The sequence below is a fragment of the Tubulanus polymorphus genome, chromosome 8 (assembly GCF_964204645.1).
Source record: "Tubulanus polymorphus chromosome 8, tnTubPoly1.2, whole genome shotgun sequence".
Classification (NCBI taxonomy): domain Eukaryota; kingdom Metazoa; phylum Nemertea; class Palaeonemertea; order Tubulaniformes; family Tubulanidae; genus Tubulanus; species Tubulanus polymorphus.
Genome location: NC_134032.1, coordinates 2,073,724 through 2,088,199, shown reverse-complemented (window position 1 = coordinate 2,088,199; position 14,476 = coordinate 2,073,724). Strand labels below are relative to the sequence as shown.

At 40.7% G+C, this 14,476-nt stretch overlaps 2 protein-coding genes across 2 annotated transcripts; one reads left to right on the top strand and one right to left on the bottom strand.

The window, feature by feature from the left end:
* Positions 1 to 8,891: 8,891 nt before the first annotated feature.
* On the top strand, positions 8,892 to 9,989 carry LOC141910004 (adenosine receptor A2b-like). The gene has a single exon (XM_074800694.1). It carries the CDS (start codon positions 8,892 to 8,894, stop codon positions 9,987 to 9,989), a length of 1,098 nt encoding a protein of 365 aa, XP_074656795.1.
* Positions 9,990 to 11,757: 1,768 nt separating this feature from the next.
* On the bottom strand, positions 11,758 to 13,815 carry LOC141910003 (uncharacterized). The gene is made up of 3 exons (XM_074800693.1): positions 13,714 to 13,815; positions 12,408 to 12,674; positions 11,758 to 11,855 (listed from the first exon to the last, which is right to left on the bottom strand). The coding sequence occupies exons 1-3, from the start codon at positions 13,796 to 13,798 to the stop codon at positions 11,758 to 11,760; spliced, it is 450 nt and encodes a 149-aa protein (XP_074656794.1). The 5' UTR covers positions 13,799 to 13,815.
* Positions 13,816 to 14,476: the final 661 nt, after the last annotated feature.

Here is a 14,476-nt window from a genome sequence, read left to right as displayed (position 1 = left end):
GCTGCCTATTACGAGAAAAAAGGCAGAGGGCGCTGGCTGTTTCGTGCTTACTCGTGCGTGACGAAAAGTCACGCATGAGTAAACACAAAAAAAGTCGACCGGGGCAGGGGTATTTCGTGTTCACTCAAGCGTGACGATTTTGGAAGTTTTTTCACTCAAAACTCGTCACGCTTGAGTGAACACGAAATACCCCTGTACCGGTCGACTTTTTTTCTTTTTTCGTCACGCATGAGTAAGCACAAAAAAAAAATCGACCTGTACCGGGGGTATTTCGTGTTCACTCAAGCGTGACGAGTTTTGAGTGAAAAAACTTCCAAAACTCGTCACGCTTGAGTGAACACGAAATACCCCGGTGCCGGTCGATTTTGTTTGTGGTTACTCATGCGTGACGGCGTTTTCGTCACGCATGAGTAAGCACGAAACAGCCAGCGCCGTCTGCCGGCCTTTTTTCTCGTAATAGGCAGCGCCCTCTGCCGTCGGAATCCTCCTGCGTCTCTTCTTAATCCGCCGCTAGGGTTCAGCTGCAACAACAGATGGGGGAATTCCCACCAGTCACACACCAACGTTTAATGCACAGTTTCAGCATCATCGTGATTTTAGTTTTTCAATTTTTAATTTTTGTAGGGCACTGATGATGATGTCAGGAGATCGAGGATTCATGAACATGTGCAAGGTTTTCTTAATACATGATAGATTTTGTAAATATTGTGTTTATGAAATAAACATTCGAATTCTAATAAATTGAATTGTTTGTAATAAAATCATCTGTTGCAATTGATTAATTATGGATATATTGGATTTGAACGAATGTCATTGAAAAACTAAAAGGATGCGGCCGAATCAAGAGCGAGCTGAACCAATCAGATTTCAGAAGTTTGTATCGCTTAATTTGGGTTGGTAGCTAATTTTGAGGAACAACGAAAGTGAGAGAATTTGCCAAAACGAACTATGATGAACAGTTGGTTGTAATTGATAGGATTCAGACATCATAGTCGCTATAGCGATCAGTATTATATATAATGATCACTAAAGACAACGTAGATTAAATCGATTCTAAACCGTTTTATGAATTAATGCTGGCATCAAACTGCAGCCTGGACCCTGCTACACTCAAACTGCAGCCTGGACCCTGCTACACTCAAACTGCAGCCTGGACCCTGCTACACTCAAACTGCAACCTGGACCCTGCTACACTCAAACTGCAGCCTGGACCCTGCTACACTCAAACTGCAGCCTGGACCCTGCTACCCCTCAAACTGCAGCCTGGACCCTGCTACACTCAAACTGCAGCCTGGACCCTGCTACACTCAAACTGCAACCTGGACCCTGCTACACTCAAACTGCAGCCTGGACCCTGCTACACTCAAACTGCAGCCTGGACCCTGCTACACTCAAACTGCAACCTGGACCCTGCTACACTCAAACTGCAACCTGGACCCTGCTACACTCAAACTGCAGCCTGGACCCTGCTACCCCTCTTACACTTGACACTTTATCGCCATTAATTTCAATTTTCGATCGTTAAGACTTCATACCAGAAATTAGATTAGAAATCAAAATAAGAAATGAACTGGACGCCAGACATTTATTAAGAATTCGATCAGCTGACTGATCACTATAAGACATTTCAAGTGTTGATTCCAGGATACAGATTGATACCCGCAATAATGGACCCTCGTTACTGCAAAACTCACGGGTTTGACTATTTCATATGACTGAAACCTACACAAAACGAATTCACCTACCTACAGATAAAACGACAAAGAAATTCGAACTCGGCGCCAGCAGATGAGCGAAGCGTCCTTAACCGCATTCTAGCTCAATCGGGTGGTTCTCAACAACTTAACAAGTGTCCTTTTTACAATTAGTTTAAAACCGAAGTTGACAAACTGATATTCAACTGTGTCAATACTTGACTTCAATGTATTGTACTGATTTTGCACATGTGACCGAGCAAGAATCGTTTGAATGAAGTTGACTCCGATTTACACTTGTCGCAGCTTTCATTAATATGACAAACCGACACAAAACGAAATTGTTTCCACGGATAATTTATTCAAAATCTCACAAAGTTCGTTTGAATCTATTTCATCAATGCCATCATTTCTTCTGGGAATAATCTCCATCTTCTTGCAGTAGCTAACTGGTCGCTGGGAACGATAGTCAACCTCGCTTAAGTGTTCCGAGAAACATTTAGATGATCACTAATCGAATGGAAGTTTTGTTTTAAACCAGTGAATTGTACAGGGATTCTAGTGGTAAGGCCAGGGTAAAAAGAAGTACTCAGAAGGACTTTTTGGCAATTTTAGACCCAAAATGAGGGACTTTTGCACTCGGAAAGAAGTACTTTCCAGTAAAATGGGGGCCCATTTTAGCAATGCCTTCACCGGCATACTAGTCGTGTAGACCAGGGTAATTCCATAACACTTTTCTGTATATTCAATCTTACTGACAATTGGATTAACCGGCCTTACTAATAAATTCTTTAACCGTCGGGTTCGCGACAACATTATGCGCAAAAAATACATAAAAATTTAATTTGGAAGGACTTTTTTATCATCAAGAAGGACTTAGAGTCAAATAGTAGGACGAAGGTGATGTTTATCCAAATTTTTTCTAAAACGTCATGGCAGGACTGCTGGAAACCCTGTGTAAATACGTGAAATAGTGTTATGACTCATCTGATAATGACTTAAGCCAGGTTGACTACGAGTGATGAGGCGGTCGGTCTGGTGAACGAGGTTGAGACATCTGTTGGTTGCGAAGTCCGAAAACCCGTCAATAAAAAGTCAGTTGCTAAGACCAAAAATGTATTCCGCGTTCCTCAGCACACGTATCGAGGATATTAATTTCATTTAGATTTACCTTTGGTTTTCCCTTCAAAAAGCCGCCATTTTCGATCGACAACTAAGATTGGGATCATCCAATAGCCGTGGGTTTCATTACCGCGCATGCGCAGGTCCCTTGTGTAAATTCATTCGCCGGCAGGTGTTTATTAATTGTATGGTCTTTAAAAAGGTTGTATCGTAAAAATAGACGATATGTTTCTTATTTGACTAGGGTTCGGGCATATTTTCAATTTGAAAGTGATGAAAAACGCGGTTTCATTTTGGCCTCAACATGAATTGGCCGGCGGGCCGGAGCGCCGTCCTGTGCCCGCCGAGCTAACCTCCTCCGTGTCTACAGAGAAAACTCTATACGACAAGTGTAAATCAGCGAAGGCGACATCTGTCGCGTTTTCTAAGAACCACCCTTTGTAGAAGTCACGATCTCCGAACCTGAAACTCGCGTTATTACGATAACAAGCCATTCCGTGAAATAGTCAAACCCGAACTTCGCCCGTGACCAGAAAATACCGTTCGTTTCAACCCGGTTAATCGTTGTTGACTGATTAGATACTTCAGATATTTCATTTTAAATGATTCTTGCCCAGGGCACGGTTTCGCGAACGGGAATTATCTTTTAATTAAAAATGTTTAAATCGAATTGGTTAATTCGATGATCAAATCGGTTTCACAAACGCGAATTAGCGAAAAATTCACTAATTGGAATTATCTCCGAAGTTATTTCCGAATTAGCTTCCCATAATGCAGTAGTCCTAACATGAACAAAGTTTCATTCATAAACGCCTAAATCCTAAGTATCGTAGGAGCTTTTGGTCGTACGGAGAAATTGAATTTGATCATTTCGCATTTTCTTTGAATGTTGTTTTCTTCAATTATATTATCAATAAAGTCTAAAAAGTCCTAGGTCTAATAAAATAGATATCTTCATTATAATTGGTATCGTCGACCAACTTGAGTTTCGTAGTTGTTCCAGTCGTGCAGTAGCCCCATTTCGAATTAGCCGATTTAATCCCGCTCCGATGGATTTCAAATTAAAGTTGATTCGCGTTTGTGAAGCGGGCATCGAAAATTAACCTAAAACTTTCGATTCGAAAAAAAGCAAACTAACCCGAAATAGAGGCTTAATTCACGTTCGCGAAACCGGGCCCCGGGTGGTGGCCATCAAAATTATTAATAACAGGTGCGCGAATTTCGGATATCCTACCAATCGCTAAACAAAGCCTGCTTTTCTGTCCTGCAGTATGTGCTGGTGATTATCTGAGAATTTGACGGTAAAATTCCTTTTGATGGAAAGATTATGGCTTTTTTGTTTGTGCAAGATAGTCCGTGCAATTAGAGAAATATATTTATCAATATTGATCCGCTAAATATATTTAGAAACGACTGTTTGACTGTGTTAGTACTTCGAAGGTTTTGCGATAGATGGCGCATGGGTATTATGAATATTCCCTATGAAAATGCGGGTCGACGGTGACCGTATACCACGTAGCGAAAGGGTTTTAATATTTCAGTAATCCATCACTCATAACAGCTAAAATTTCTCAAAAATGATTACTATGTATTTACGTAAGGTAATCTACCATTCAAAGCAAAAACTATTTAAGCGATACTTGACTCGCTCCTTAAATCGAATGATTTAACAGCCGAATTATATCTTTTTCAAATTTGAACTCAAATCATACATCCATTGTAACAATAGAAGAATATCAGCTAAATTCGCAGTTATCGCATAAACTCAAACCTAAATAACTGGTCAGAAATTAATTCATTTAAAAAAACAAACACTGAAACTGAAATGAAACCGCTGCTGGTATAATGCATCTTAGACGCGAGAGATGGAACTTTGCCGAGCCTTAATACATAGATATATTTAGGTAAAATCGTCGAGCCGATTAAGTCGGAAAGTGTATCGAGCATGGTAAGATTCAAGAATAGGGGACTATAGCAATATATATGTAGTGATAGTAATCAATTAAGTAATAATATTAGTAATTGATAATGATGATATGATAGTAATGTATATAGTAATTAATGATGATTAGGGAACTAAACCTAACCCTAACCCTAATCCTAACCACTAGTCCCCTATTCTTGAATCTTGCTGGTGCGATTCAAGAATAATCGCACCGCAATATATATGTAGTGATAGTAATCAATTAAGTAATAATATTAGTAATTGAAAATGATGATATGATAGTAATGTATATAGTGATTAATGATGAAATCCAGCTTTTTTTACGATACGTGTAAATAACAGTCGGACAATACTGAAAATGAATTTGCGACGTGTAAATGTAAAGATTAAACTGGTTAAATGTAGTATTTTAACTTACACGAATATATAAACGTTATTGTATCGTATGCGGAATCTACGGAAGCGATGAGGGGCCTCCGGTTGTCGCGTTCCAACAGCTACAGACCGCTCGTACAACTACACTACGACTAGGAATCAGGTGACACGATTAGGATTAGTACGTCCCGTTATACGCGGCCATTGAAGCGGTGAATTTATCAGAGGTCTATCTCCGCGACGGATAGAAAAGTGACACGGGCTGCGGAATATATGCGCTGAATGAAATCCGCGATTGAAATACGCGTGCGGTTTCTGTTGTTGTCAAACGAGAAGATCATACCTTATTCCTAAATAGTCAATAGTGAAAAACGATTTTTTCATTATCAATAGCTTCGAAAGATGTAGTTAAAATATCGAGACATATTGATATTTCAAATATCAGATAATTTTACGGTATTTCCTATCTGTGTTTGTCTGAACAGCGGTCAGTAAAATATACACATCACCACAGCTATAGGCAGCTAACATTAACTATAAGCCGCGATCACCCGGGCCAAATTGGCACGGATCGGACTCGAGCCATACATGTATCAATCAAATCGCCATCGCTTAACTCCGTTAATTCGGACTTAAACACAAATCGCTGGTCACAATCGAGTTAAGTTTGAGTCGAGCGTATTTGAGTTTTCGACAGCGAGGGTCCATCTGTTTAACTAAGCATAAACCGAACATATTAAACAAAGTTTCCTAAACAACAAAAAAGTTCAAAATTTGTACTCACCGACTTATGTTAGCAGCTTTTAAGATTATTTTTTCCACGAGATGTAATTCAAAGTTAAGACAAAGTCAGCCACTCTCAGCTAGAGTTATCTATCCGAGCGACCGGGTTGTTTTAATCAGCTCACATTTGATGCAATCAGGTCCCGATGAAGCGAGAAAGGTCTCGAATCTGGAAATTGTATTTGCCGATGTAGTCGCCACGTATAGTTGTAAGCGATCAGATTCTGAACGAGAAGATTATTCCCTGAAAAAGCAATCGGATATCAAATTATACTTAACACCTATTGAAGTTTGATATAATATCCAGAATTTTTTAACAAACGGTTGAATGCATTTCCGCTTAAATCCGAACTAATCGACGTTTGTCATTCGGGAGAGAGTTGGAATATCTACTAACCGCGATTCGTGTGACGCGTGGAGCTTCGTGGACGATTTCGGAAGATGACGTCGAGTCTTCTGTCTGATTTTTTGGTTTATTCAGCAAATACTGGCAGCGATCAGGTGCCGAGGAATTGCGCGAACAGGCGTCATCTGAAAAGGAAATAAAAACTTTAATTTCAACTGGATGATTGAAAACAAGTTGGGCCACCGAGTGACCCCGAGAACCACGTTCTATATCCGCAATTTAAGCAAAACCAATAGATTATGCGAGGAATTTAGGAGGAGCCAGTTCGGCTTAATCCAGTCCAGTACACCTAGCATTTACTGTGTCTATGATCAAAGAAATTCAGCTTTTTTAAGGCACATTTAAATAACAATTGGACAATTCATTGATGAATGCGCGACTTGTGCAACTTTAACTGGTGAGATATGATTTCAACTTACAAATACTAAATGTATCCTACTGTAACAACTCCGACAGCCGTACAACCACCGAGAGTCTGTACTCCTAGGTTTAGTATGTTCCGTATATGTGGCCAATGGAGCGGTGCATTTAATAGCTATACTAGAAATGTCTAGGGCACCGGTTCACCCAGTCACGAGAGTGTCCAGTTCACGGCGCTCCGTATACTGTGTGTACTATAGGAGTGAACCACTGAACTAAATCGTGGTCGCGATTCAGCGATATACCGCTGACAATAAGGTGGCAGCTATGAACTGAATATGAAATCCTGCGAGTGAGTTTGAAATTGAAATGCGCTATAAGATACCCGAAGATAACGAAAAGAACATTATTTTTTCTACAATTTCATTTTGCGAAATATCCTCAGAAAACCCTTGTCAAAGTTAGTGGAATTTTTAGAATGATCTAGACATCGGCTGTCCAAATGCCAGATAACTGACACCGGCGTTCGAATGGCCATTCTTATGACGTTTGCGGCAAGGGCTGCGTGGTAATTGATAACAAGAAAACTTCATTCAAAGTTCAATCGACGCCTTGAAAAACAACACACAAATTGCTTAATATTGTCGACGATAAAAAAGATGATATTAAATGATATACACATCTAATATCAAGGATCAATAATTAAGATTTGGATATATCAATAATTGAATTGAATTGACCGGCAACCAGTCTAACCCCAATAGCTTGATGACGTAGCACGCATCCCCTCAAAAACTATAATCTTAACACTTAATGAATCCTGGTTAAGTGTTCGTAGCGGGTCAATGTTCGTCTGTTGCGGGTCAATGTAGGTCAGAAATTTGAATTCCGTCACGTTCAAAGTGGTGACCAACCGTAACACCTTATATAGAAATCCTATTAACTTTAAACAAATTCTCTTCATGTCAGGACATTCAATCTTAATCGTTTTTAAATGGTTGCCTTATTTGTAGCGGTCTATATGAGAAGTTTGCATTCGAGACGCACTTACTTAAACTTATAATCCACTCGTAGAAACTATTGTTGGTTAATTTTCAGCAAAAATGCTTCGACTTTTATACCTCATAGCTTCACAGATTGTCCGGTGAGCCGCGAGTCCCCGTGGAACTATTTACGAGCGATAGATCTAACCCGAAACAAGCTCTGGATCGTTTTCAAGTTCCTGCCAGTAGGAATCGCATTGACGTGGATCGCTGAACTTATACGCTACATTAAGTAATTATGGCTTCTTTCGCCGGATCTCGGATTCATTCCCCGACGTCCGGTTACGTTTGACCACCGGTTTCTGAAACACGCGGCGTCAGACGACCGACGTTCAAACCGGAGCGAGCGCGGACGATTCTCCAAATATCCGATTTGATTGATCGATGTAATTCCAGCACCCGAACGACGTCTGTGGACCATCTATCGGATTTGATAAGTATAAGACTCTGCGCGCAACACGGTAAGTGGACCTTATGATGAACTGATACCATTACTTTTAAAATTTAAATCTAATATGAAGAACGGCTGTTTTTATAAATCCTATGACATTTATACGCAGGTTCTCAGGGCCCAGTTTCGCAAAAAAAGTTTAAGCCTAAAGCGGTTAGGTTTGAAATTGAAGTTCAAGTATCCGAATAACCATAGATTCACTTTGTATTTCACCCGATGAGGGGACATGATCCCGAAAACGTTCATGTTAATAAACTGTATTTACTTAAATGAGGTTTTTGGTGTTATCGCTTCTATGGTTATTAGGTTTGAAATTTTTGTCCTCATTGAATACATGAAGGAACTATTAGCAATTACAACAAAAATTTGAGTTCAACTTTTTTTGTGAAATTGGGCTCAGGTCCGTGCCAAGCTTTTTGAGGGACCGCGCTATTTCAAGAAACAAAGAGCACTTTTAAGCCGTAAAAAGGAACACTTTCTTATGAAAAGGGTCGATCTTGAATATGAAGTTTTCTTTATTTCAGGGAATGCTCCGCGTGTCGTTTTCGTAGCAAGAAGCTTACTAGAGGCAAATCGAAACATGAAACTACGTGAAATGTAGAAAGCTTGTCGCGTGTGTTTATCAACAAACATAGACGGAATATCGGACGACAGTGTAATTCAAACAGTGTGAGATAGATACCGCCGGGATCAACACACGGTTAATGCCGTAATGGCTGCCGGATTCAACTCTTCCGTTACGCGGGACCAACTTTCAGGCGTTACCGGCCTCAACGTCATCGACATACTATGTATCGTACTCAACGGCATAACCATGGTGATAACGTTAAGCGGCAATTTCATCGTTATCGTGTGCGCTTTGAAATACGAAATTTTGAAAGTTCGGCCGGCGAATTATTTCAGTTTTAGCCTGGCCGTGGCTGATTTAGGAATCGGTCTTTCCCTAGCGATGGAGATAGCGACTTTAGCCCGACCCGAATTGTTATACGTGAAAAATCTATGCGTCTTTCGAATATTGTTGATGCTGATTTCAATGTTGAATTCGGTGTTTTGTTTGTTGTGTATCGTGTGCGACCGAGTGGTTTGTATCTACGATCCGTTACACTATCACCTGATCATGACGCGCAAGCGCTGTTTGGCGATCACGTCGGTCACGTGGCTGACGTCGTTGTTGCAGACGATTCCGGCGATTTTCTGGAACGTATTTTCGCCACAGCGGAAATGCTACGCGCACGATTTTCTGATCAGGGAACATTTACTGGTGATCGCGTTCCAGCCGATACTAGGGGTGATCGTGCAGGCGGTTTGCTACGGCTGGATCGCGACGGTCGCTTGGCAAAAAATCCGCGATTGGAAATCGACGCAATTCGTGGAAATGCCGGATCTTCCGGTCACCGACGATCAAGGCAAGACGACGCCGCCGGCTAACGCTGGACAAACGGGCGATAATAAATCAAAAACCACGCGCCCGAAACGACTATTCGCCGCGTTCGAAAAGGAGATACATCTTACGAAGAACATGTGTTTGTTGGTGGGATTATTTGCGGTGTGCTGGCTACCACTTTGCTCGATTACGATTTACGACGAAATGGTGACGTCACAGCCGACCGTCGTCGTCCATTCGAACGCCAAACGGCTGACGTTGCCGCTGAGCGTGATCAACTCGGCGATAAATCCGTGTATTTACGCATGGAAATTACCGGAATACAGAGCGGCGATATTTAAATTGTTCCGCCGGTCAAACAGACAGCGCAGATTGTTTCAGGAAAATGCGGTCACCGAAATCAATAACAGCAGCGAATCTACATAATATTCTTTATTCGATATTCATCAATGTCTGGCATCATAAAAGGACGCCTCGATTGGGATTTGTGAAACAAAAAACCGAGACGCAAGTGTATATAGTACGCCGACACGCATTCCATCAAAGTGACTTATTTGGCCATTGTGTCGGATGACCGCAGCCTACACCGAGAAGGATCACGTCAAACCTACCCCAGCGCGCGTCCATCTTCAATTAATTCATCGTTTATGGATGTATCTTTCGTAAGAATTCGCAACGACGGAGATCCGAGATGGAGATCATTTGTTCTTTAGGAATGAAAGATCGAACGTTTGACTGCCGGTTAACTGAAAACTAGAGATTCAGTACGCGGTTTAAATGTCCAAATCCATTCGTGAACATTATGAATTATGATGAATGATACATCGCAAAAAAAATTGAAAAATATAAAAAAAAGCAGGACAACAGTACCCTAACAAAATGGCGGCTAGCAACTGTATAAAATGGTTCATTGCAAATAGCGTGAGGGATTCATGTCATCATGCCGTAAATGGCATCAATACCGCGGGATGCAAATCTATTCAACGGCTGCCGAACGATTCGATTTGTGAGACGCAAATTTTGCAAATATGTCTCACATTCTATAGATGAATTCACTCTCAAGGTTTTCACTCTCACAATGACTTGCTTTTTGGGCGATCAAAGGATCCCAACAATTTTTTGAAGTCATTCTCGGAGTAGGGGCTATAACATTGCCCGCCTCTCCCGATGTCACGTGTACATAGATTGAAATAATGAAAAATACACGCAAAATTCATTACATTTTCGTACATAGTTTTTAGAAGGCTTCTGAATTTTAAAGAGAATTATTTCATCGAAATTCCGATCTTTAACCGATAACTATATCGACGAAAATGAATGTTTGTTTTATGCTGTTATTCTGTGAAATCAATTAGAAATCTTCATCATAAAAATGAGAAATATTCATGTTCGCATATGCTCTATTAATTCGAATTTTCCGGCGAAAATTTATCGTTTGTTGAGTTTATGAAATTGCTGTTTGTTTTGCGCGGAGGTGAGGCTAATACGGCATGTCGTCATGAAGCACGGGACTATCATCTATCATTGCCCTCATCTCGCTGAGTGCCAACCGCAGTGCACGTCACACAGAGGACACAATGTCTTTCCTTATTCGGTTTCAGTTATGGTCGGTCGATTAGTTGCACTATGTCTCAAATATCAGTAGTATTATTATATATACTTAGGCCAAAAAAAAATTGATACCTTGTTTCTCCGCTCTGCTGAGCTTAAATGTTGACCCGGCCGGCCGCCTATCTACCCTATACATTACTTTTTTTTAAATCGTGATCAATTTCACCATAACAGACCCGGCCGCTATAGAAACGAACTGTTTATAAATTTTATCATATTTTACAAAAATGACCCGGCCGCTGCGGAGAAACAAGGTATCATTTTTGTTTAGCCTTTAACTGATATCAAACTCGATCGACCGAATCATATCGTTTTTCGTATAAAACGCTCCACCACTGATCCCGATTGGTCGTTTATCACGAGTAGAAATAGAAAACTACTATCAAAGGCACATGGAGCCAGTAAAACCTATCCATCCTGTCTGCACGACCGAAACAGTAGTAAATGACGCTTGCGCTAGGAAACGAATGCGGAACTCATGTATTGCCATCGTATTTATTTCTGATTTGAGAATTACGGAGACGCGAGTGTTCTTGGGTCCACAGTGAAGTAACAAAGTAGTATCGGTGCATTCAACGTGGTATTAAAAAGCAACCCACTGCGTATAGTCGAATCTGGGCGAAGTCAGAGGATGACATCTTTTCACTACGCAAGCCATGTGGTCTTCGACGCCCGGTCTTTCTGTAAAATGACCAAAAAAAATAATATTGGGCGATTTTGGGTCTATTAGCTGCGCGGGTCAGTATTTTGAATGGGTTGTGTACTCGACTTACGGACGAGTGTGGCAGGGTTTCGTTCCGTGTGGCGAGCCTCGGTGCCATCAGGTTCGAATCCCTGACGTGGGAGGATGATATGGTTTATATTTTGGAACAAATTGAAGTTATCTCAACGTATAAGTTGCGGCCCTTACGGAGACCAATCCCTGACGTGGGAGGATGATATGGTTTATATTTTGGAACAAATTGAAGTTATCTCAACGCATAAGTTGCGGCCCTTACGGAGACCAATCCCTGACGTGGGAGGATGATATGGTTTATATTTTGGAACAAATTGAAGTTATCTCAACGTATAAGTTGCGGCCCTTACGGAGACCAATCGTAGCAGGTATCGCTCGTAGAAACGGTGTGGTGTACTATTTACAATGTTCCACGAGTAAACAAATGGCTTTTACGCACGGTTAGTTGATACGTGTTCAAGCAACACTAGCAGCCAATATATTTTCAAAACACTTACTTTTCCAGTCGGGTTTAGGCGTACAGTACGCGCTTCGAAGGTTAGAAACGTCGAAGTAACTCAGGTCGTTCGCCTTCTTTTTGTACAGCTCTTCGATATTACCACTCCCGGTTAGAGCCTGTAGTTTTTTATTCACGATTTCGATGACACTCGGTTGAAGTCGAGCTTCGTTCATAGCAGCTCGTTTGTGCGACAGAATATTGAAAGGCGTTTCGAAAAAGGCCGAGTCGTCTTCCATTTTCTTATTGATTCTCAAATCGCCTTCACCTACGAACAAATAAATAAACACACTGCGCTAGTATTCTAATAAACTCTGTTTACCAAGGAACAAATAAACAAACACACTGCGCTAGTATTCTAATAAACTCTGTTTACCAAGGAACAAATAAACAAACACACTGCGCTAGTATTCTAATAAACTCTGTTTACCAAGGAACAAATAAACAAACACACTGTGCTAGTATTCTAATAAACTCTGTTTACCTACGAACAAATAAACAAACACACTGCGCTAGTATTCTAATAAACTCTGTTTACCAAGGAACAAATAAACAAACACACTGCGCTAGTATTCGAATAAACTCTGTTTACCAAGGAACAAATAAACAAACACACTGCGCTAGTATTCTAATAAACTCTGTTTACCAAGGAACAAATAAACAAACACACTGCGCTAGTATTCTAATAAACTCTGTTTACCAAGGAACAAATAAACAAACACACTGCGCTAGTATTCTAATAAACTCTGTTTACCTACGAACAAATAAACAAACACACTGCGCTAGTATTCGAATAAACTCTGTTTACCTACGAACAAATAAACAAACACACAGTGCGCTAGTATTCTAATAAACTATGTTTACCTACGAACAAATAAACAAACACACTGCGCTAGTATTCTAATAAACTATGTTTACCTACGAACAAATAAACAAACACACTGCGCTAGTATTCTAATAAACTCTGTTTACCAAGGAACAAATAAACACACTGCGCTAGTATTCGAATAAACTCTGTTTATCTACGAACAAATAAACAAACACACTGCGCTAGTATTCTAATAAACTATGTTTGCCTACGAACAAATAAACAAACACACTGCGCTAGTATTCTAATAAACTCTGTTTACCAAGGAAAAGGTGATAAATGCCCTTATGGCCCATGTATATGAAATTGTGTATCAATCATATCTTCCTGGTGAGGAGTGATATTGTTTTATATACAACTGCCAAAGAGCGTTCTATTTAGATATGTATCGTACAGACTTAGAGTTATTGGCACCACCTTGGGATATAAATGGACTTACATAATGGTTTCTTAAAAGCCATCTTAAGAAACGCGTCTCTGATTGGCCGATTCGTCTGTCTCATCAAACCGAGTCTTGTTGCCATGGCGACATTGAATTTGCCCTGGTTCGTGAATAAATTGCACTTTCCATATCTCGGGTTGGTTTCGGCCAGGTAAACTCTCCTATAGGTACCCTTGCCCTGCATCCCGCTGTAGAATGACCTACAGCCTCCGCTAGAACAGAAAATATGCCAAAGATATCCAAACATTTATTTTGGTTTTTAAACGACCTAGATTAACCTGCACCACTACAAGAAAATAGAAATCAATTACCAACTTTGGAACTGGTTTAAGAATCAAGTTAAGCCCACGCTTCTGTTTAACGGCACTCGAAATCAAGTTAAGTAAAAATGAATGCGAAACCGCTGGACCCAGAATTATCAAAGTAAGCCCACACAACCGTGGAAGCGCATCGACATCCTCCCCCGGCAGGGATTCGAACCTGATGGCATCGAGATTGCCACGGCACGAAACCCTGCCATAATCGACCGTGTGCGCAGATACATGCGCAGTTCAGATGATGTGATTTTTAGCCAATCAGAAATCCCGTTTTATTTTAGCCCGGATTTTCCCATTTATAGTTCTTCCTTGAAATTTGCCTCAACGATTATACAACGAGCAATCTGATTGGTGCCGCCAGTTTTCGTTCGGAAAGCTGCGCATGTACCTGCGCACCCGGTCTACTGATGCAGGGGTTCGTGCCGTGGCTGAGTGTAGCGATG

Bases quoted from the DNA above. Each gene is read 5' to 3' on its own strand.
- LOC141910004 (XM_074800694.1), top strand. From the start codon at position 8,892: ATGGCTGCCGGATTCAACTCTTCCGTTACGCGGGACCAACTTTCAGGC.
- LOC141910003 (XM_074800693.1), bottom strand. From the start codon at position 13,798: ATGGCAACAAGACTCGGTTTGATGAGACAGACGAATCGGCCAATCAGA. The intron at 12,675-13,713 runs GTAAGTCCATTT...ATTTGTTCGTAG, and splicing joins GGCTTTTAAGAAACCATTAT to GTGAAGGCGATTTGAGAATC. The intron at 11,856-12,407 runs GTAAGTGTTTTG...GTCATTTTACAG, and splicing joins GCCTAAACCCGACTGGAAAA to AAAGACCGGGCGTCGAAGAC.